The sequence below is a fragment of the Eutrigla gurnardus genome (genome assembly GCF_963514095.1).
Source record: "Eutrigla gurnardus genome assembly, chromosome: 1".
In the NCBI taxonomy this organism is placed as follows: domain Eukaryota; kingdom Metazoa; phylum Chordata; class Actinopteri; order Perciformes; family Triglidae; genus Eutrigla; species Eutrigla gurnardus.
In genome coordinates this window covers 37703063-37726851 of record NC_139915.1, presented here as the reverse complement: position 1 = coordinate 37726851, position 23789 = coordinate 37703063, and the positions used below count along the sequence as shown (strand labels likewise).

General features: G+C 45.5%; 1 protein-coding gene across 6 annotated transcripts in view; it reads right to left on the bottom strand.

Moving 5' to 3' along the window:
* Positions 1–9122: 9122 nt before the first annotated feature.
* kifc3 (kinesin family member C3) overlaps positions 9123–23789 on the bottom strand; it is a 43811-nt gene continuing 29144 nt past the window's right edge. For 3 of the 6 annotated variants that reach the window (XM_084016268.1, XM_084016265.1, XM_084016269.1), the window contains exons 6-22: positions 23640–23765; positions 23384–23533; positions 22786–23046; positions 22305–22478; positions 21848–21995; positions 21638–21768; positions 20150–20261; positions 17155–17336; positions 16952–17056; positions 16523–16653; positions 15496–15619; positions 15171–15300; positions 13800–14029; positions 13568–13720; positions 13302–13431; positions 12666–12724; positions 9123–9915 (exon numbers count right to left, since the gene is read on the bottom strand). In XM_084016268.1, the coding sequence (XP_083872394.1) occupies positions 9907–9915; positions 12666–12724; positions 13302–13431; positions 13568–13720; positions 13800–14029; positions 15171–15300; positions 15496–15619; positions 16523–16653; positions 16952–17056; positions 17155–17336; positions 20150–20261; positions 21638–21768; positions 21848–21995; positions 22305–22478; positions 22786–23046; positions 23384–23533; positions 23640–23765 (2355 nt within the window). In that variant the 3' untranslated portion in view covers positions 9123–9906. The remainder of the gene's footprint in view (positions 9916–12665; positions 12725–13301; positions 13432–13567; positions 13721–13799; positions 14030–15170; positions 15301–15495; positions 15620–16522; positions 16654–16951; positions 17057–17154; positions 17337–20149; positions 20262–21637; positions 21769–21847; positions 21996–22304; positions 22479–22785; positions 23047–23383; positions 23534–23639; positions 23766–23789) is intronic. The other 3 variants (XM_084016267.1, XM_084016266.1, XM_084016270.1) reach the window with 3 other exon arrangements.

Here is a 23789-nt window from a genome sequence, read left to right as displayed (position 1 = left end):
GTAGTATGTGCAGCACACTTGCATATTGCAACTTTTCTTGGCAGTTGAATGGCATCCAGTAGCTGCAAAATGAGATCTTTATGTGTAATAGGTTTCCCTGTAGATGTTACCATGCCTCTATTTTTCCACTGTTGTGCAGACACGTGAAGTGTCGAGAATGCATACTGGCTATCTGTATTTACAGTTATATCTTTATTTCTCCCTATTTTGCACGCCTCTGTAAGTGCAACAAGTTCTGCTGCCTGCACAGAGAAATGCGACGGTAAGGAGCCTGACTTCAAAACCTTGTCAGATGTTACTACAGCATATCCACTTACATTTGTCCCGTCAGGATTCTTTTTACATGAGCCATCTACAAATATCACAATATCAGCAGCATCAAGTGGTACATCGGTGAGATCTGGTCTTGGTAAAACTCTAGCACTAATTTCTCCTACACAATCATGTGCTATTCCATCTGTTTCATTTGGTAGCAGGGCTGATGGGTTTAATGTAGTGCATCTCTCTATAGTGAGATGTGGCTGTGACAGTAGGATAGTCATACAACTAAGATGTCGCGCTGGTGTGACATGTGACACCATAAGTGTCAGTGGGTGAAATAACACTATAGAAGCAGAACTCTGCACACTGAGTGCAGCTGCCTGTACTGCCTGCAAGCAAGGTGGCATAGCCTTTGTGATGTTATCAAGTTTTGATGAATAATATGCAATAGGTCTCTGTTTTCCTCCAAATGGTTGTGTTAGAACACTAGTCATAAAACCAGATCTTGCATCGCAAGTCTGAACAAATGGCTTTGAGTAATCAGGGAAAGCTAATACTGCAGAGCTCACTAGAACTTGTTTGAGTCTAACAAAAGCATCATTAGTTTCTTGAGTCCATGTTATTTTGTCTTGAGCTGCCATAGGCTGGTCATATATAGCATTTTGGAGCGGTTGTGCTATTTCAGCATAATTAGCAATCCATTGTCTGCAAAAATTAGTCATACCTAAGAAAGACATCATTTGTCTTTTGGTTGTAGGTTTTGGTGCTTGTAAAATAGCTGTTTTCCTTTTCTCGTCTAGATGTTTACCTGACTGTGAAATATTAAAACCTAAATATTTTACAACCGTTTGCCACAATTGTAATTTATTTTTGCTGACCTTATGTCCTTGTTCAGCTAAGAACTTTAATATAGCTAAGGTATCTGTTTTACAATCTATTTCAGTTTTAGACGCTATTAAGATGTCATCCACATATAATAGTATCTGACTTTTACACAAATTTTACAAATTACAAATTTATTACAAATTTTGCTAAGTTTGCGGACATGGCCATAGAAAAGATAGTTGTCTGTAGGCAGTCTACCACCGCCTTCATCTTTTCTGATTATTCTAATTGTTCTGCATGCTCCCGTATCGCATAGAAAACATTTTAAAGTTTTATAATTGTTAACCAATAATCTGGTGATCGGTAATCGGTTTTTGAATCATGCTTAAAAATATTTCAGCACTTTCTAGTGAACATACTTCTTCTTCCTCATCTTCTGTGTCTTGGTGTGTGTGTGTGTGTGTGTGTTCATGCATGACCTGATTTATTGAAGTCACGCCGATGAATCATCAACTCGTCTGGGTCTCCCTGCTCCTCCTCTCCCCCGCCAGCCTCCTTGACCTCTGCCCTTTGGAGCTCTGCGTTCTTGAGCCCAATGTCCAAATTTACCACAACTGTAGCAGCTCTCATCTCCAAATCTCCGTCCTCCCCGTCCTTCTCCTCTTCCTCTCCCTCTCCAGCATCCACGATTGACATTGCCTCGGAAATACACATCAGTGAATGAATTAGCATAATTTTCATCATCATCATCATCATCATCCATGACAAATATTTCACTTGCCTTTTTTGTTCCGCCTTTCTTGGCTTTTCATGGTCAGTCGTAGCTTGTATCCCAGCAGTTCCAACACCAATTAGGTGCTTCCTACGGCTGTTGCTATCGGTGCAGGAGTGGAGAGAGTAGATGCGAAGAGAGAAGGAGGGCGAAGGAGTGGAGCTGAGGCCTGGACAAGAGGCGGTGGTGGCTGAGGGATGATGTACGGGGGAGGGTGGAGACCCAGAGGCACATACTTGTCATCCTGTTTATCTCGGTTGGAGTACAAAACAGGATAAAGTTTATTACATACTGAATCTTTTTCTTTTCCTTTTTCTCCTTTTCTTCCTATCTTTTCCTTTCTTCAACCTCTCTTTTCTCAGTTTCTTCTTTACATTGTCTCACTTACTTTTACTTTCTGTTTCTACATTCCTCTCTTCCTTGGTTCTGCCTCTTCTAACCATGCTTTCGCCTGTGTGTAGCCCTCTTTGTTCTGCCTTTTCTCACTTCCCTTTGACCTTTCCTCTATTTTTTCTACCAATTCTTTGCACTCTTCCACCTGCAACTTTCCTTTAAACCCATACTTCTCTTCCCACTTCTTTATATATTTTACATTATCTAGAGCTTTCTGGCTCATTCGTTTTGCATCTCATATATATTGAACCTCGTCAGGTTCACAACAACAATTTAAAACAACTATTACAATTTCCCAGCTTGAATTTGTTAGTTATTTGTTTATTTATTTATTTATCTATTTAATTATTTTCAATACGTATTTTTATTTAAACGTTTTTTCTATTTTACCGGTCTTTTCATTTCTTTCCTTTTGAGTACTCTTACCTATGGGTCTCTAACCCTCCCTGACGTCTTTTTGTTTTCGCAGGCCTTCGGGATTAGTTTAATCCTTGTCCTTCCAAAGACAGTTTACCTGGATTTAGGGTCCTGCCCTAAATCTAAGAGAGTCCTGCTCCCCCAAGCCTGGGCTTGATTCTATTTATTTCCTTTTTCCTATTAGGTCCTTTGACCTATTCTAAGAGATCGATCCCCCAAGTTCCCGACTTGCTTTACTTATTAGAAATTTCTTACCCTTTCGATGAGTCCCTGACTCTGTTTGCCTGGCTGGTCCGTCTCCCCTCTGTGGTTGGCCCCGTCACCGCCCCCTCTTCAGAGGACCTGGCCTCCTGTCCCAAACGAGGCTATATGAGCCCCGCGGTGGAGGTCTTTCAGAGGGTTTCTATTTCCTCTGCCTTAAGGTCTTCAGGTCCTCTTGTATGAAGAGAGGGAAAGATATTCGAGCCCCACGTTGGGCGCCAAAGTGTTAAAATAATTACCCGTTGGTATAGAACTGGAGGAAGGAGATCGGAGTCAGCTCAAGGTCCAAACAGGGATTTAATCTTGATCAAGAGGAGAATTCACAGAACAACATGCTGGTCTGTTGCAAAGTGTAGACTCAACGTATTGTGAGACAAACATGATATTTATCCATCTTCTTGTGGGTGTGTTTTCACTCAGTTCACAGGGATGGAAGTCATAAACTCCGATGTTTATCTAAACCTTGCATGGGTCGCAAACCCCACCTGGGTCATAAACCACACCCATGTCGCAAAACACCCATGTGTTGCAAAACACCCACAAATGGCCACAGGCCACACGTCACAGGTCACAGGACACATTTACATTCACCAAACCTTCTCATGTGTAAGTCTTCAGTTCAGATGCCTCTCATCAAGAAGTACAAAATTTCCATATCAGTGTCCAGTCACTACAAGACAAGAAATTCATTGATTCCAAACAGAAAAAGTACTTGTTGGGTAACTGTGCCTAGAGCCAGGCTATTTTACATGCTACCTAAAATACATAAGGACCCCTCAAAGTGGAGCGTTCCATATGTTATTCCACCAGGTAGACCCATTGTATCGGATTGTGACAGCGAAACATATTATACAGCTGAATTCCTCGACTTTTATCTTACTCCTCTCTCGACCAGACATCCCAGTTACATCAAGGATACGTACGATTTTGTACACAAAGTGAAGCAGCTCCACATCCCTGACCACTCCATTCTTTTCACCATGGACATTGATAGTCTTTACACGAATATTGATATTGATGAAGGCATTAAAGCCATTAAAAACATCTTTTATAAATATCCAGACAAAAAGAGACCGGATAAAGAGTTACTTCAACTACTAGAAATCAATTTGACCAGAAATGATTTTGAATTTGATGGGAAATTTTTCCTCCAAACCAAAGGTACAGCCATGGGGAAGAAATTCGCCCCAGCATATGCCAATATATTTATGGCCCAATGGGAGACCTCGGCCTTGGCAGCATGCAATAAAAAACCTGCACACTACTTTAGGTATCTGGATGACATTTGGGGTGTGTGGACTCATTCGAGAGAGGACTTTGATACATTTTTAACCACCTGAAACACACACGATGCTTCAATCACACTTAAATGGACTGTCAGTGAGGACTCTGTGTTTAAAAGTGGTTGTGTCCAGGAAATCTACAGTGACTTCCAGGAAACTCACAGACTCGAAGTAAAGGTGTTCTTTAAGGACACAGACACTCATGCTCTTCTCCACAAGACAAGCTTTCATCCCAAACACACCTACCGGGGACTAATTAAATCTCAATTACTCAGGTTTTACAGAATATGTACTCAACGCTCAGACTTCCTGCAAGCCACCAAAGTGTTATTCTTTATTTTGACCACCAGGGGGTATTCTAGGACCTTTTTGAGAAAATGTTTCAGGACTTTCACACTGAGAAAGCCCATTGTTTTGGATTCTCTGTTGCCGTTCATCACTACATATTCTCCCTCTACAGTTCAGTTGGTTAGGGTGGTTAAAAACAATTTTCAATCATTTACACAGGGAACTCAGCTGTTACAAGATTACAGGATTATCGCAGCGTTCAGAAAAAATAAAAACCTGCATGATCATTTAGTTAAAGCTAAACTTAAGACACTTTACAAACCTAGACAATCGGTTCACGGGGAATTTTTTCAGCACCAGAAATGGTTGCGAAACCAATACAATAACAATGTTTTTGAAACAGAATGCCACGGTAACTCCAAATCGAAAAACTGTGTATATGTTATTAAATGTCAACAATGTACCATACAGTATGTGGGCGAGACCAGTAACACTATGCTGGTTAGGTTCACCCAGCACAGGTACAATGTTCTTAGAAAAAAGAACACTCACACACACCTGGTCCAACATTTTATATTACACGGTTGGCAGGCTCTTCGGGCCACAGTTGTACAATGTGATCCAGGATGGAATAAAGTTCAAAGATGTAGATGTGAAAAGATTTGGATCCTGAGACTTGACACTATATACCCCAGGGGCCTTAACGAGAAATAAACACATTGTTTTGTTGTGGGTTAGATAGTGCTTGGAACAAAAATTGTGACGGACAGTGCATCAGACTAAAACTTTCATTCCCCTAACTTAACCTTAACCCCCAGCCTTAACCTTAATCTTTAACCCGTAAACACAAATAATTGATAACGTTAAATATACTTATTTGATTAATAAATAAATTAATAAATAATAAAGAGAATAAATAAATGTATAAAACATGAGATTTATAAATACAAGATAGATAAATAAGTAAATATATAAGGATAAATTAACATACGGATAATAGTAATGGAATAATATATAGTAGATTTAATTCGATAAAGTAGTTAAAGGGTTAAAAATTCTGGGGAGGATTCAATTCAATTCATATTAGATAGTTACAAGTTAAAAAAGTACAAAGTTAAATTAATTTGGCATTTATGGGGTTAAGATTCATACGAATCCGTAGACCGGAGGGCATATAAGTGAGGAGAGCATTTTAGGAGCTTACTTTTCATCTGACCATCGAAGGGATAACACCCAGCTATAGAGAGAGAGCCATTTAGCCAGTTTTTTTGTGTGCCAGACCTGAAGAAGACCCTAGTTGGGTCGAAACGTCGTTGATTTTGATTTAGGCACACCTTCCTTTGTTGTTTAGAAAAAATATTTCTTTTATTTTTTTAGTAAAAACACACAATTTATTTTTTTTTTTTTTATAGAAAACAAACTGTCTTTAAAAAGACAGTTTGTTTGTCTTTACAAACAGAAGACAAACATGGACGGTTGGACGGAGGTGCACCCGCCAAACCAATAGGGACCAGTGGTACGGACGGTCCCCCGGCTGGAAGGACCGTGCACCCCCTTACTCCTACAGGAGGAGGGATCAAGTCCCCTACTCTAACCCTAGCCAAATTAAGACTAAAAAAGTCTAAAACAAGCCCAATTTTGGAGGCAAGAGGTATCAGGGGGACTTGGACTCAAGGTATAAGAAGGACCGTGCATTTCCCGGACTCAGTGCCGGTTTCTTTACCCTCCCCCTAACCCATTTCAAAAATCCTAACCCTAATACCTAACCCTAACTCAGTTGAGGTGTCTACGGATCCACCTGATCCATAGAAATCCATAGACACCTCAATCATGTCTCCAGTACCTTCCTATCTTGAGTTATTCCCAAAAAGAGTCACTTTGAAGTGACTCTTTTTCCATATCTCGGCCTCCGTAGGTGCTAGAGACTTGGGGATGGTACCAAACGATCCGGGGGGGATGGAAGTTGGTTTGGAGTCGATTGGACCTTTCGTTCTTGAGCTATTCCCAAAAAGAGTCACTTTGAGTGGTTTTTATCCTTATACCTAACCCTAACCCCCTTATCCTACTAAAATAATGGACTACGACAGTGTGCATATGTATTAGCAGTGTCTGTGTGTGTGTGCATCAGTGAGAGCTGTTTGTAGATTCTGACTGCTGCAGGAAGGAACGGATATTGAATATGGCAATTAGGCTACATTTATATTGGCTACATTAAATTGGATATTCAATTGAACGTACCGGGCTGCACCGTGGTGTAGTGGGTAGCACTCTCGCCTCACAGCAAGAGGGTCCTGGGTTCGATTCCCGGGTCAGCCTGGGTTCCTTCTGTGTGGAGTTTGCATGTTCTCCCCGTGTAAGCGTGGGTTCTCTCCGGGTTCTCCGGCTTCCTCCCACAGTCCAAAGACATGCAGGATGAGGATAGGTTCATTGATGACTCTAAATTGCCCATAGGTGTGAATGTGAGCGTGAATGGTTGTTTATCACAGGGCCGACATGTAGAGACAGACTGGCGTCCTGTCCAGGGTGTACCCTGCCTTCACCCAATGACAGCTGGGATTGGCTCCAGCCCCCCCCCCCCCCCCCCCGACCCTGAATACAGGATAAGCGGTAAACAATGGATGGATGGATGGAATTGAACGTACCTTATAAGCAACACTTGAAATTATCCCTCCGTCTCCTATCCATTCAAAGTGGATATATTTGTGTAGTGCCACCAGCCAATATTAATGGTGCCTATCCATCTTCAGCCACTAGATGGAGCCATCCCAATATGATGATAGAACTTGTGCCAGTGGGTTTATTGGAACACAGATGTTTTTAGAATGTCCCCAACATGTATTTAAAAAATAAAATCACAATGTTTAATTCATTATTTTTTATTGCAACAATATAAACTACATTTATGAAATCAAATTATATAAACAGATAATTTCATGTTCAGAGTTCAGATTGGAAACATCCAAACTCAGCTGGAGCACATCTTACTGCAACATCTTCATCAAAGATGCCAAGTGTCACTTCACTTCACAACCATGATGTGGCCCCACTGACCCAGGACCTGTGTTTTCAGGGCCAATAGCTCATGGTCGTGTTAGGCTACTGTCATCCCACTTCATCGCTTATCCCTAAACAACCATCCATGGTCATCACTCATCTGCATCCTGGTGAAAACCTCATTAACAGCTGATTTCTTCAGGATTCTGAAGACGTCCTTTTCAGAATAGAAACACAGAGGTCTCCCGTCTCTGGGGAAATGAGGGAATGATGCACAACTATTCAAAAATACTACTGGGTTTCTACCCATACAAAGCTTAATGCAAATGGTGAAGTTTTCATTTAAGCCATAAGATATGAGACAATCATAGAATTCATAAAACGAAAAGCACAATCAAAAGTCAGTTTCTTAGAATCAGAAAACAGGTTGGCATAATGGTTTCACATATATGAATACGACTTTTAAAATTAGGGTTAGCCCTGAACCCTAATGCGGCATTCACACCGGACGCGATAGACGCGAATACAATCGCTTGTATCGCGCTGCTTGATCATTTTAGACTATTTGTGTCATTCGCGCATGATGCTCATTTTTGAACCGGTGCTGCTCTAGCGGGGGAAACGAGGGCATCGCTGGCAGGGGCCGGCTGGTCACGTCGGCGGACTCTCCTTCTCCGCCTCGGGGTATCCGATGCCAGAGTCTGTGAGCCTCCTCCGGGAGCCACGTCCCTGGCACCTCTCCCCAGGGAGAGTCGGGGCCACATTCGACTACGACCTCAGATCAGACGAGGCAACATGCTGAATTTAAGCATATTACTAAGCGGAGGAAAAGAAACTAACGAGGAGTCCCTCAGTAGCGGCGAGCGAAGAGGGAAGAGTCCAGCGCTGAATCCCCGTCCGACGGGCGGACGTGGGAAATGTGGCGTACGGAAGACCGTTTGTCCGAGTCCTTCTGATTGAGGCTCAGTCCGTGGACGGTGTGAGGCCGGGGTCCGGTCTTCTCGGAGTCAGGTTGTTTCAGAATGCAGCCCGTCCATCTCAGCTGCGGAGCGCCGGTCCATCTGTCTGTCGGCTTGAACTCGTCGATGATTGGATGTCGCGGCGCCTGAAAAGTTCGATATTTTCAACTTTATTCGCGTTGCTTCAGGGTTAGGGTTAGGGTTAGACGCGCCAGATGCTTCATTTGCGCAGCGTCTCATCGCGCCGACGCTCCATTCGTGCCGCCGCCGCTGCCTGAATCACGTGTCATTGCGTCATTTACATTGATTTTCGATGTAGAGTTGCCGCTCAATTCGCATCTATCGCGTCCGGTGTGAACGCCCTTTAATGATGACATAACCTTCCTACTCTACAGAGTGCACATTGTATGTATGCACTGCCTCTTTAAAGGAGCAGCGCAACAAATCATTGTTCATTAAATGATCTTGTGTCAGAGTTAGCCTTTTCATTTAAAGTTGATTTGAATAGGGACAGATAATAAAACGTAGATAAGCTTGAAGCAGTCATCTGATGCTTGCATCATAGTGATTTTAGCTGAAACTAATTTACGACACTTCGTGTTCGGCTAGCTTGGCATTCAGACTCGAGTTCACCCATTAATATGCATCTGGACCAGGACTGCAGCTCCGGACTGAACACACAGACATGTTTGGTTTGGATGTCGATTTATTAAAAAGGGAATAAAAAAGAACCAAACTGTAGAAATCCACAACAGAGACAACAGCAAGCAGACATGTTGATCAGCAGCTTATGGCATTTCTAAGCATTCCTGTTTCTACAACTACACTAACTAGTCACTGCTGCTGCCCGACGGCAAGCCTGACGGCGAGCTCGGATCCACTACACGTCCAAGACTCCACCGCTATACGTCCTTCATGTCACAGGTCAAAGGTCACCTGACAGCTCCTTGTAGAGCCGACGAGGCAACAAGCACGATGAGGAGAAACAGTGTCAGCATGAAAACAAAAACATGAGAAGAGTTCCTTGTATTGCTCGCGACTGATTGGACAACTCTGGACCAGCGGACTACCCTGATTGGATAAAGGAGGACCAGTCAAGCCTTGATGAAATGAGATTAATTTTGAGTAATTCTGATCATTAAAGCATTGAAACATAAATACATAACGGTATTATGCATATATTAGAAATCAACCACATCTGGAATCGTGGGTTAGAAAATAATCTCAAAGTTTAAAGTGCAACTGTACAAAAACAATAAAAGAAATACTGTGATTGAAAAGCGTATACTGTTGGTCGGGAACATTTTATGACACGGATCCTTTCCCAGCAGCCTTTGCTCCAGACTGAGCAGGAAATCAGTCCAGTGGGAGGAGCCTCAGAGTGCTGGTCGACACCCTGCAGTCAGACCTGGACCTCCACAGCATCGTCTCCGGGTCTCTCAGGCAGTCAGCTTCAGTCGTCCTGCAGGGAGAACCAGATCATCAGACCAGCAGTCATGTGACCCTTCAGATCAGCAGTCATGTGACCAGACTCATGTCCACACTGTTGCTAATAAATGTGAAAACTCTTGTTGGTCTTTAGATTTCTGTCTCTTGGATTAAGACTGAAATACGACAACATCACTGGATGGATCTCAATGACAACAATTACTGGATGGATCTCTATGACAACAATAGCTGGATGGATCTCCATGACAACAATCGCTGGATGGATCTCCATGACTTTCTTGTGAGCGCCATCATCAGATCAAAAACTGAACCAGTCCAAACTAACGAGTATCAGCTGGTCTGAGCTGCTCCTGAACATGAATCATTCACTGGAAATGTGAACATCTGAATATCAAATGTGATTTATATTTAAACTTCAACATCAAGTTTTACTAGTGATGAAATATTCAGTTTTTTCTAAGATGGTAATCTTTCATTAGTGCATGTGGACCTAGAACCACTACAACTAACAGAGGTCAAAGGTCGTATCATTTAAGACCGTTTATCATCTTGTTCTTCCTGCTGCACTGTGTTAATAGTTCAACTGTTTTCAGATTCCCAGCGGGGGTTAGAAGGGGGGTTAGTCAATTCATCCAGACACCAACTCACAACACCCACCGAGTCACAAGGAAAAGATTCAGGATTGAAATTCTACCAGCTCAGTCCACAACGCCACAGTCCACAACGTCAGAGTCCACAACGTCAGAGTCCACAACATCAGAGTCCACAACATCAGAGTCCACAACGTCAGAGTCCACAACGTCAGAGTCCACAACGTCAGAGTCCACAACGCCACAGTCCACAACGTCAGAGTCCACAACGCCACAGTCCACAACGTCAGAGTCCACAACGTCAGAGTCCACAACATCAGAGTCCACAATGCCACAGTCCACAATGCCACAGTCCACAATGCCACAGTCCACCATTTAATGCAGAAGACTTCATCAGCCAATCAAATTCCTCGATGGCACGGTTCACCTGTCTGACAGCTAGGGCTGCACGATATATCATTTGAGCATCGTCATCGCAATGTACGTGTGAGCGATAGTCACATCGCAGAGCCTGCGATGTCGGAGGCGAATGAACTCATCTAATTTCAACGGTAGCTGACTGACATACAGTGCATGTACACTCTGTGTTGTGCAGCGATCCACCAATCACATTCCTTCTTTACTCAGTTGCCAAGCACACTACCCTGCCAGCCGCCAATCAAAATTAGAGAGTAGGAAACCACGCCCCTGCACATGGAGGAGTCGCTGGCGCTGCTGCTAACAACAACGTTTGCAAAATGAGCAACGAACAAGAGAAAAACGAAAATGAAGACTTGTTGCCAAAAAGAAAAGCAACGTCAGTTATCTGGACTTATTTCGGTTACAAGAGGGATGATGTCGACCAAACACGTGCTCTGTGTCGGCAGTGCCTTTCATCTGTTACGAGTGGTAACGCAACAAACTTGTTTGATCATTTACGTCGGCAGCACACAGCTCAGTATGACGAACGCAACGCCAGATCTGAATGTCGTCCAAAACAGAAAACATTTGTAAATCACTAAGGCAGCTGGCAATATGTTAATATGTTTTATATAGATTGTCGGAATCGTGTTTACTTCTTTTCTACTAGATTCTGCTCTTATTTATTTATTTGTATCATTTTTGATTAAAAAAGAAAGATGTTTAGTTTTACTGTAAAATATTTCAGTAATTCAGTTGTTGAATAAAAGGTTGAAACATGTTTATCACTCATTGTTAGTTTCTTAATGTAATTGTGTTAATATAATATAATAATACATGATTGAACAAAACATGTCCTCAAGTCCCAGCACAATAAAAGCAAGCAAAACATATCTCCAAAACGGACAGAAGCCATTCTGCTAAAATTCACAAAAAGAGGTCAGTGCATGTTAATTGTCCACAATATTTCAGCAGTTCAGCATAGCATAAAGTGCTATTCAGGTCATCTGGTGAAAATTCCTGTATTTTTTAATATCGCAATATATATCGCAGGGTTGAAAAAAATTGCAATGTTAGTTTTTTCCAATACCGTGCAGCCCTACTAAACGCATCTAATATTAGGAAACTATCAGTAGATTCAGGTTTCAGACTTTTCCAATAAATCCAGAATTTAAAACCAGTGTTCGTGTAATGAAATCTTAAGTCTGTATCTGTTGACTATAAAAGGAGGCAGCAGTGATGAGTTCTATTCATTAGAAACATTTCAATAAATAAATAAATATTTACTGACATCAGAATTTGTTTGGTAATTACATCATCAAATATGATGACAGCCTTTTGAAGAGCCATGGATGAACGAAGATAATACGTAACATTGGGTGGTGCCCTAGTTTCATCTGAATTTCCAGGACAGAATTAGCCTAGCTTAGCATAAAGGCTGGAAACTGTGTGAAGCTAGGCTAACTCTCCTGGATGATGAAACAAGTTGTGAGATTTCCAAAAGGTTCCGTTTCCTTGTGACTCGAACAACGAGACTCAAACAGGCGACACAAACAGCACAGTGCTCCAGGCGGTGGGCACCCGGCACGGTGTGCACCAGGTACAACCTGCAGGCACAGACTCAAGCTGCTGGAGGTTATGGGTGTTGGGGGGGGGGGGGGGAGGGGGTGGCACAGCCTCAAGCTTCTGGAGGTTAGAGGTGTTAGAGGGGGGGGCACCATGCCATGCTGAAAGCCTCCATGCTCTCCACCAAGCAGCACACAGCCACACCTACCTGCCCACCATCGCCCACCAACAGGCCGGCTTTGTCTACCTGTCTGTCTGCCTGTCTGTCTGCAAACCAACCAATCAGACCACAGAATGAGGAGGAGGACAGACAGGCTGCTTTACATTTCCCTAAATGACTTGTCAGCCTGCAGAAAAGTTGATTATTAATAATAATAATAATAACAATTAGATGACTGACAAATAATCCCTCAGTTACAGTTTGTCTTATCAATAGTGTGAATCAGAAGTGTTGGTGCTGTTTAAATAAACAAACAATAATTATGATGAATAATTAATTCCTCATTGAAGGATTTGATCAATAAGAAGCTGTGCGGTTAGTCATCATGTTGTTTGATCTTCTGATCGTCTCATCTGTCAAACAGATCCCAGGATGTGTTAGGGTCGTTGTAGGAGTTTTAAGCAGAGTTTGATGATTATCAGGATAAAATCACATTTTCTCATCGTCTCATGACTTTTCATCAGAATTCAGCTTCTCAAATGTGGGTATTTGGTGAATGTGATAAAAATATAATATAACAATAATAATTAGCTGCAGATTCAAGCTCAAAATGTCTTCCTGCTGATTAGTTGAAGTAAGACAATATGTCTGTCTGACGCCCAGGTCAGTGAACGCATCACGTACCGGTGGACAGCTGGGACTGGGACCTCCGACGGGAGCCACTGGGGGTCCTGGAGGTAGAGGACAGTGTGGATCCGGCACTGCTGGCCCGGGATATGGGGAGGGGGAGGGGGGTCAATGGGGGGGAGTCCAGCTGAGGACCAGAACCACGTTTACATCACAGATCACATCATCATATCCACATGTCATTAATTCATTCTATTCTGAAAGCATATTAATTATTGTTTAAGATGTCATACTTTATGTCATTATTAAAATATTCTCGTTACCTCAACGCTGTCGTGGGTTGGTGAGGACGACGTGGACGAGTTCTCGTGTCTCCGGGAGGACGAAGACGAGCTGCTCAGCTCCACACTGCGGACGCGCTGAGCAAACTTCAGAGAGCAGACCGACTCGCTTATGTTGCTTGGCAATGGAGACACCTGAAAGCAGCACAGACCACAAGAGTCAGAAGCGTCCACTGTGAATCTGGCATTGTGTTGCTGGGGCGTCTGGTCTCACCTGGACCATCATGAGGGTCTTGCTGTCCCCGTTCAGAGAGTCTTGCAGCAGGTAGGTGAGACGAGAGTTCCTGAACGGGACGTGGGAGTGTTTGCCCCGCAGCGCGTTGATGACATCACCGAGCGCCGACAGAGATTTGTTGATGCACTGAGCTTCTCTGAGGCGACTGCCCTCCGCCCCCGACCTCCCGATCCTCTCGGAGCCGGCGAGGTCCACCAGGTTCAGCTTCCCTGCAGCCGGAACACGAAGACGGACTCAGGACACGCAGGCAGACTCAGGACACGCAGACAGACTCAGGACACGCAGACAGACTCAGGACAGACTCAGGACACGCAGGCAGACTCAGGACACGCAGACGGACTCAGGACACGCAGACGGACTCAGGACACGCAGACGGACTCAAGACAGACTCAGGACACGCAGACAGACTCAGGACACGCAGACGGACTCAGGACACGCAGACGGACTCAAGACAGACTCACGACACGCAGACGGACTCAGGACACGCAGACGGACTCAAGACAGACTCAGGACACGCAGACGGACTCAGGACACGCAGACGGACTCAGGACACGCAGACGGACTCAAGACAGACTCAGGACACGCAGGCAGACTCAGGACACGCAGACGGACTCAGGACACGCAGACGGACTCAAGACAGACTCAGGACACGCAGACGGACTCAGGACACGCAGACGGACTCAGGACACGCAGACGGACTCAAGACAGACTCAGGACACGCAGACAGACTCAGGACACGCAGACAGACTCAGGACACGCAGACAGACTCAGGACACACAGACGGACTCAGGACACGCAGGCGGACTCAGGACACGCAGGCGGACTCAGGACACGCAGGCGGACTCAGGACACGCAGGCAGACTCAGGACAGACTCAGGACACACAGACGGACTCAGGACACGCAGGCAGACTCAGGACACGCAGACGGACTCAGGACACGCAGACGGACTCAGGACACACAGACGGACTCAAGACAGACTCAGGACACGCAGACGGACTCAGGACACGCAGGCAGACTCAGGACACGCAGACGGACTCAGGACACGCAGACGGACTCAAGACAGACTCAGGACACGCAGACAGACTCAGGACACGCAGACAGACTCAGGACACGCAGACGGACTCAGGACACCCAGACGGACTCAGGACACGCAGATCCATACCCTGTGTGTATGTGTACCTTGTGTGTGTGTGCATGTGTGTACCTTATGTGTGTGTGTGTGTGTGTGTGTGTTTATGTGTACCTTGTGTGTGTGTGTGTGTGTGTGTGTGTGTGTACCTTATGTGTGTGTGTGTGTGTGTGTGTGTGTGTGTGTTTATGTGTGTGAGTGTGTGTGTGTGGGTGTGTACCTCGTGTGTGGTTTCCAGTAGCAGAGTTGAATCCTGACACTGTGATGATCAACAGAGCGTGAGATCGGGAGCTGTGTTCATTCAGGTTGGTGCAGGCCGTCGCTCTGTTCATGTGACCCAAGTCAAACACCTGAGAACAAGTACCACACACACACACAAATTCACCCAAAGTTAAAAAAATAACTAATTCTGTTTATGAGCTCTTCTGAAAGAAAAAGTAAGGGGATCTTGAGTTAAACTTCGCAGTAAAGGGTTCAGGTTATAGCAGCAGCAGCTGACTGGAGGCGTTCAACACTGAAAGGATGGTGGAGCAGGAAGTCCTCACCCTGTTGATGTCCTCGGGACTCTGGACCGTGAACTGGGTCAGTCCGGGGACGTACAGCTGTCCACTGCCATCAGGGTTCATCTTGATGTCTAGCTTGTCAGAAGGATTCTCCCCCAGCAGATTCCTGTTGGACCACAGAGATCTTCAACCTGCAGAACGGACTCAGGGCTATTACAACCCACCAGGAAGGATTAATACCTACATACATATATACACTGATCAGCCATAACAATATGACCTTTCATATCTCGTTGCCATGGCACCTGTCAGTGGGCGGGGTCTATTAGGCAGCAAGTGTACAATTTGTCCTCAAAGTTGAGTGTTACAAGCAGGAAAAAAAGGGCAAGCGTAAGGATGTAAGAGACTTTGACAAGGACCAGACTGTGATGCTAGACCACTGGGTCAGAGCATCTCCAGAACTGCAGCTCTTGTGGGGTGTTCCCGGTCTGCAGGGGTCAGGACCTATCAAAAGTGGTCCAAGGAAGGAAAACCGGTGAACCGGCGACAGGGTCACAGGGGGTCAAGGCTCATTGATGTACGTGGGGAGCGAAGGCTGGCCAGTGTGGTCCGATCCAGCAGACGAGCTAGTGGAGCTTAAACTGCTGAAGAAGTTCATGCTGGTTCTGATAGAAAGCTGTCAGAACACACAGTGCATCGCGGTTTGTTGCATATGGGGCTGCGTAAGCCGCAGACCAGTCAGGGTGCCCCAGCTGACCCCTGTCCTTAAAGGTCAGCCCACCTTAAGTGTTGCTAACCTCCTTCACGTTTATTATTAGCTGGATGACAACAAGACAGGAACTTCACTTGTAGCATTTATTCACCGACAAATAAACTGTACCCACAATGCACTGCTACATTCAGACTAGCATACACACATCCCCACCTTGCATGTCAACCCAACTTTACTAATCTAGATGTTTTGATCTGTTACTTTTGATAGCCCTAATGGATATGCAAGTTTCTACTACTACTACTCTGAACTAATCCGTCCGTGAGTATGACCCGGGATCAGTGCTGGTCTCCTCACCGCAGCGTCTCGTTGTAGATCTCCACCATGCTGACGGAAATCTTGTAGTCCCAGTCTGGAGCTTTCTCCGTCACCTCAGAGAACAGCAGGCGGAGAGCTCGCTGGTTGATGCCGGGGTTGTCCTCCACGCCCTGAACACACACACACGTACACACACGCATGCACGCACGCACGCACACACACATACATACATACATTAATAGACACACACGTACACGTACACACACACACGCTTACTAGCTACATAACTAACTAGCAACCTAGCTCACTAGATACATTGCTAACTAGCTACATATAAAACAAGCTAAGTAGCTAACTGATGTCTGTTGTCACCATGACAACTGAAAAACAATCACAATTTTCTTTTGTACTGGTCACATGACCACTGTGTTCTACTTCGGTTCTATCTCAAGAACTACTTCGTACTACCTCCATGGTGTAGGTTTTCCCTGAGCCCGTTTGTCCATAGGCGAAGATGCAGACGTTAAAGCCGTCGATACAGGAAGTGACCAGAGACTGGACCTCCTGAAACACCTGGTGGACCAATCAGAGAGAGAGAGGTACTATTTAGACATCATCCCTCTAATGTTTCACTGATATCTGCCACCAAGTAATCAGAGGTCATTAAACACCTCTTCCTGTGTGGCCTGAGGAGGGAAGACTTTGTCCAGTTCAAAGGTCATCACTTTGCCCTTGTTAGAGAGGTAGAGGACTGCGTCATCTTCCGAGTCAAAGTTCAGCATGCTTTTGGCGTCGCCGGAGTCCAGCTCCGCCTGACTGACCGGCCGGACACGGCAGAAGACACGGATGTTACCTGGAGAGAGAGACATGAGGACACGGAGACATGAGGACATGTCCCTGATCTTCTCTGGGAGACAAGAGGTCTGAATATATATACAGACATATACAGTGCATCTGGAAAGTATTCACAGCGCTTTCCACATTTTGCTATGTTGCAGCCTTATTCCAAAGTTGATTAAATACCCCATAATGACAATGACATTTTCGCTAATTTATTAAAAACAAAAACAAAAGCTCAGGTGCATCCTGTTTCCACTGATCATCATTGAGATGTTGCTACAACTTCATTGGAGTCCACATGTGGTAAATACAGTTGGAGGAATTGTCTGTAGACATCTGAGACCAGATTGTATCGAGGCACAGATCTGGAGAAGGGTACAGAAAAATGTCTGCAGCATTGAAGGTCACAATGAGCACAGTGGCCTCCATCATCCGTAAAAGGAAGAAGTTTGGAACCACCAGGACTCTTCCTAGAGCTGGCCACCCAGCCAAACTGAGCAATCGGGGTAGAAGGGCCTTAGTCAGGAAGCTGACCAAGGATCCGATGGTCACTCTGACAGAGCTCAAGCGTTTCTCTGTGGAGAGAGGAGAAACTTCCACAAGGACAACCATCTCTGCAGCACTTCACCAATCAGGCCTGTATGGTAGAGTGGCCAAATGGAAGCCACTCCTCAGTAAAAGGCACCTGAAGGACTCAGACTATGGACAATTTTCTGGTCTGATGCAACAAAGATTGAACTCTGAATGCCAAACGTCATGTCTGGAGGAAACCAGGTATCGCTCATCACCTGGCCAATACCATCCCTACAGTGAAGCTACATGCTGAAGTGTTGTTTTTCAGCTGCAGGAACTGAGAGACTAGTCAGGATGGAGGGAAAGATGAATGAGACAACCTTGATGAAAACCTGCTCCAGAGAGCTCTGGACCTCAGACTGGGGCAAAGGTTCATCTTCCAACAGTACAATGACCTTAAGCACACAGCCAAGATAACAAAGGAGTGCTAAGGGACAACTCTGTGAATGTCCTTGTCCTTGAGAGATCTGAAAATGGCTGTGCACCGACACTTCCCATCCAACATGATGGAGCTTGAGAGGTCCTGCAAAGAAGAATGAGAGAAACTGCCCAAAACAAGGTGTGCAAAGTAATTGGTGCCAAAGGTGCTTCAACAAAAGTATTGAGCAAAGGCTGTGAATACTTATGTACATGTTATATTCTCGTTCTTTATTTTTAATACATTTGCAAAGATTTAAAACAAACTTTTTTCACTTTGTCATAATGAGGTATTGCGTGTAGAATTTTGAGGAAAAGAGTGAATTTAATACATTTTTGAATAAGGCTGTAACAATAGCAATAACTATTTGTGGAAAAAGTGAAGCGCTGTAAATACACTCCGGATGCACTGTACATGTACACCGATCAGCCAGAACATTATGACCACCTGCCTACTATTGTGTAGGTCTGAGAAGCCTGGACTCCACTAGACCTCTGATGGTCTGCTGAGGTATCTGGCACCAAGACATGAGCAGCAGATCCTTTAAGTCCTGTAAGTTGCGAGGTGGGGCCTCCATGGAGTGGACTAGTTGGTCCAGCACATCCCACAGATGCTGGACTGGATTGAGATCCATGGAGGCCAAGTCAACACCTTGAACTTGTTGTGTTCCTCAGACCATTTCTGCTTTGTGGCATGATATACCATCTCAATGAAAGGGTCTACATGGTCTCGTCTACATGGTCTCCATGAAAGAGTCTACATGGTCCCCAACAATGCTTATGGTGGTTACTGTCAATGTGATATCCACATGAATGGCAGGACCCGAGGTTTCCCAGCAGAACATTGCTCAATGCATCACACCGCCTTCTTCCTATAATGTATCCTGGTGCCATGTGTTCTCCAGGTAAGAGATGCACATGCACCCAGCCAACCATGTGCTGTAGAATAAAATGTGATTGATCAGACCAGACCACCTTCTTCCATTGATCCGTGGTCCAGTTCTGATGCTTATGTGCCCATTGGTGGGGGTTTCAATAGTGGACAGTGGTCAGCATAGGACCCTCACTGGTTTGTGGACAGGGGTCAGCATGGGCACCCTGACTGGTCTGTGGACAGAGGTCAGCATGGGCACCCTGACTGGTCTGTGGAAGGGGTCAGCATGGGCACCCTGACTGGTCTGTGGACAGGGGTCAGCATGAGACCCTGACCGGTCTGTGAACAGGGGTCAGCATAGGACCCTCACTGGTTTGTGGACAGGGGTCAGCATGGGCACCCTGACTGGTCTGTGGACAGGGTCAGCATGGGCACCCTGACTGGTCTGCGGCTACACAGCCCCATATGCAACAAACCGCGATGCACTGTGTGTTCTGACAACTTTCTATCAGAACCAGCATGAACTTCTTCAGCAGTTTAAGCTCCACTAGCTCGTCTGCTGGATCGGACCACACTGGCCAGCTTTCGCTCCCCACGTACATCAATGTTTCAAAATTCCTTCCTTGGACCACTTTTGATAGGTCCTGACCCCTGCAGACAGGGAACACCCCACAAGATCTGCAGTTCTGGAGATGACCATGACTTGTCTGATCACAGTCTGGTCCTTGTCAAAGTCACACACATCCTTACGCTTGCCTTTCTTTCCTGCTTGTAACACTCAACTTTGAGGTCAAAATGTTCACTTCCTGCCTAATAGACCCCGCCTACTGACAGGTGCCATGGTAATGAGATATACAGGGTTATTCACTTCCCCTGTCAGTGGTCATATTGTTATGGCTGATTGGTGTATATATTTATATATGTAACAGCCATGAAGTCAAAACATAAAGTTGATTTTAGACCTTTGAGTCGAACCAGCTCGTTGTGACATTTCTTCCTCAGGTTCATCTCTCTCTTGTATTTACACAGCAGCTCCTGATTGGTGCTGCTCACCTGGCTGATCACCTGGCAGATCTGACCACACATATTCATCAGAATAAAAACCAGAATTAGAGCTCAAACAGAATGAACACATTTAAACAAACCTCAAACTAAACAGTTTTTTTTTTTTTAACTAAGATGAAATGATAATGTGTCATATATGTGTCTCACTGCTGTCTTATCGAGTGGGGTTACACAGGATCAGTGGTAGGCCCAGCTGGGTGTTATTATTATAACGCTAGGACATTTTAGATTTTCTGACCTCATGGGAGGCATATACAAGAAAAATTAAAGAGGACCTAGTATGACCTGTCGGGTACTGAGGAGACGGATGAGTTCAACGTTGGTAAGGACTGAGGGGAATGAGGTTAATGCTGCCGGATCACCAGAGGATGGCAACATCTGAGATCATATCATATAGAGTCTAATGAAGTACTGACGGGTATCCAGGGCGACCTGCAAACTTGGGAGTCTATGGGAACATTTGGAGATGAAATTAGAAAAATCTTTGGTCGTCTATGCTTAAAACTGCTGCGGATGTTCTACCAGTCTGTGGTGGCCACGACCTCTTCTACGCTGTGGTTTGCTGGGGAGGAAGCAGCAAGAAGAGGGACGCTGCCCGACTGGACAGACTGGTGAGGAGAGCTGGCTCTGTGGTGGGCACAGAGCTGGACTCTCTGGTGACAGTGGCAGAGAGAAGGACCCTGGACAAACTGCTGTCTATACTGGACAACACCCACCACCCTCTGCACAACACCTTCATCAGGCAGAGAAGTTCAGTGGCAGACTGCTGTCCCAATCCTGCTCCACCAACAGACTTAAGAACTCTTTCGTCGCCCTGGCCATCAGACTATACAACAGCTCTCGGTGATAGTTGATAGTTGATACTTTATAGTTGTAATATAGTTTATAGTTGTGTAAAACAAAACATTTTATTTCTAGTCACTTTCTATTTTATATAGCTTTTGTATAGATTCTAATGTATGTTTAATGTATGTTCTATGTATGTTATTGCTACTGGATGCTTGAATTTCCTTCAGGATCAATAAAGTATCTATCTATCTATCTATCTATCTATCTATCTATCTATCTATCTATCTATCTATCTATCTATCATTCTATCTATCTATCTAACACATGGTTGGTATTTAACCAGACAGCATCTATTAATTAACTTACTAATATTTACACCTGATCATCTTCAGGATTAGAATCATTAATTCATTTTACAGTAAAGCCGTTTCTAGCTGACCGAACAATGAGCAGATAAGGAGTGTTGTCAACCTTTAGAAAACTTCCAGAGGACACACTTGTGGGTCCTCGTCTCCCCTGAGACACCTAAATTATGACGATGACTGAGGACCTGGATCAGGTTCGGAGGACGGACGGAGTCACAGCTGATCACTCACCTCCCGCTTGGCCTCAGTGATAGCTTGGTCCAGCATGAAGGGAAACTCCTGCACCTGCCTCTTCAGACAGTTGTAGTCGCAGGTGAGAGTCCGGAGGGCTGGCTGCAGACTCAGCAGGTTCATACGTACTCCTGAAACACAACGCAGACACTCTGAAAACGGGTCCATGCAAACACACCAATACACAGGAAACAGGAAACACTGTCTGACCTGCCAGGTTCTCGTGAACTGCCTTCATTTCGCTCTCAGCTCTGATGAACGCCTCCTCAATCACACGGTTCTTCTCCTCCTCCAGGTTCTGCATCTCCACCTCCAGCTGTCCCTGAGCTCGCTCCATCTCCCCTTCATAGACCAGGATCTGAGGAGCACAAGATGTGGAGGAGGTGGTCAGAGAGGAAGGACGAGGAGGACATGGTCAGAGAGGAAGGAGGAGGCTGTGGTAAGAGAGGGAGGACGAGGAGGACGAGGTCAGAGAGGGAGGACATGGTTGTTGACGGTGAATTGACTCCCACCAGGAATCTGAACTTACCCTTGAAAACATCAAAGTCACAACAACACAAATTAACTAACTGATGAAACCGGATGAAACCGGTATGCGATGATGGATGTAGACTGGCTTTGACCTTGTGGCTTAGACCGCATAGCCTCGACCTCCTGTTGGGGCTACCTGGGTCCTGAGCTGGGCGCAGGTCCTCTGGGACTCATGCAGCTGGGTCTCCAGACCCCTCAGCAGCTGCCTCTGCACCACCAGCTGCTCCTGCAGGCCGGCGTTCTTCATCTGCAGCTCAGCCAGAGCTCTCTTGGAGGCGGCTGAGTCCACCTCTACGGTCTGGGTCACGTACTGAAGACGGAAAACCATCACGGGTTAGATTCCAGGCTGACCGGCCGTGAATCCTCAGTCACCTCACCATTCCATTATCCAACGATTCTCCAAGCATCACCATGCTTCTCAATTTTGGATTTAAACATAATGAGACATTTTTCTACAGCTGATCTACAACATTACTGACATCAAATGTGGAAAGATTGCAAAAAAATAATAATAATGGATTAAAGACTTTCCTGCCTCGATGCGGCATCGTGATGCATCATAGAATGGATTCTTTCTCCCACCTCGACTGACCAGTGTCTGACCAGCACCTCCTCACCTGGACTCTAGGGGGCGCTGCAGCCTGTCTTGCAAGCTCCTCCTCACAGTCCTGCAGTCGGAGGGTAAGGGTCTGCTCCGCCTCCCCCTGCCTACGTCTCAGCTCCTCCAGCTGCCGGGTCGACTCGTCCAGCTGCCAGCAGAGACTCTCCACTCTCGAGGTTTTCTCCAGCAGCTCTCGCTCCAGTTCAGCCAGCCGCCGCTCCCTATGCCGGGCCTGGTTCTCCCAGCGAGACACCTCCCTCTGCAAGGACTCAGCATCCTGCAGGACAGAGTCCTGGTTCAGGTTTCTATTTCTCAACACAACCTCGCACCACTCCAGGGACAGTGTCAGCCCAACGTTTACTGTGGCCCAGCACTGCTCATGAGGTCATTTTGGGACTGTAAATGGTTTAGACCTGCCCCTAGACCTGATGCCTCCTGTGGAACCATATCCCAGTGTCTTGGACCACCCCTTAGTGAAGCTGCTACAGCAGGCCTAGACTGGTGAGGGACTTCCTCTGAAACACTGAGCTCCTGTCCTCCTCTCCCTCTGGATCATTCATGTCCCATTGTATACCTACCTACCTGCCTGCCTGCCTGCCTGCCTGTCTGTATACCTGTCTGTGAGGACAGTGGCTGCAGCTGCAGGTCTCTCCAGCAGCGCCAAAGTTCTGACGCTCTGAGTTTCTGCATAACTTCAGCTCCTTCTTCAGACGCTGGTTCTCCACCACCAGCAGCTCCAGCTGCTTCTCCAGGTCTGTCGCCCCCTAGAGGAGGACACAGGCACAAACACTCCAATTTAAACATTTAAATAGCTTTATTTATAAACTGGTTCATGTTTCAAGTGTTATTCAGGACACAACAATGTGCTGCCTTCAGGTATTCGTCTGATATTTGAGGGTTCCTCAGGAATGTAGACGAGCAGGGTCGCACCAGTTCAGAGCGAAGCCTGTCCACCTCCTGAGTCTGATCCAACAGCTTCGCCTCCAGCTCCTCCACCTGCCGACAGGGAACCACATGTAA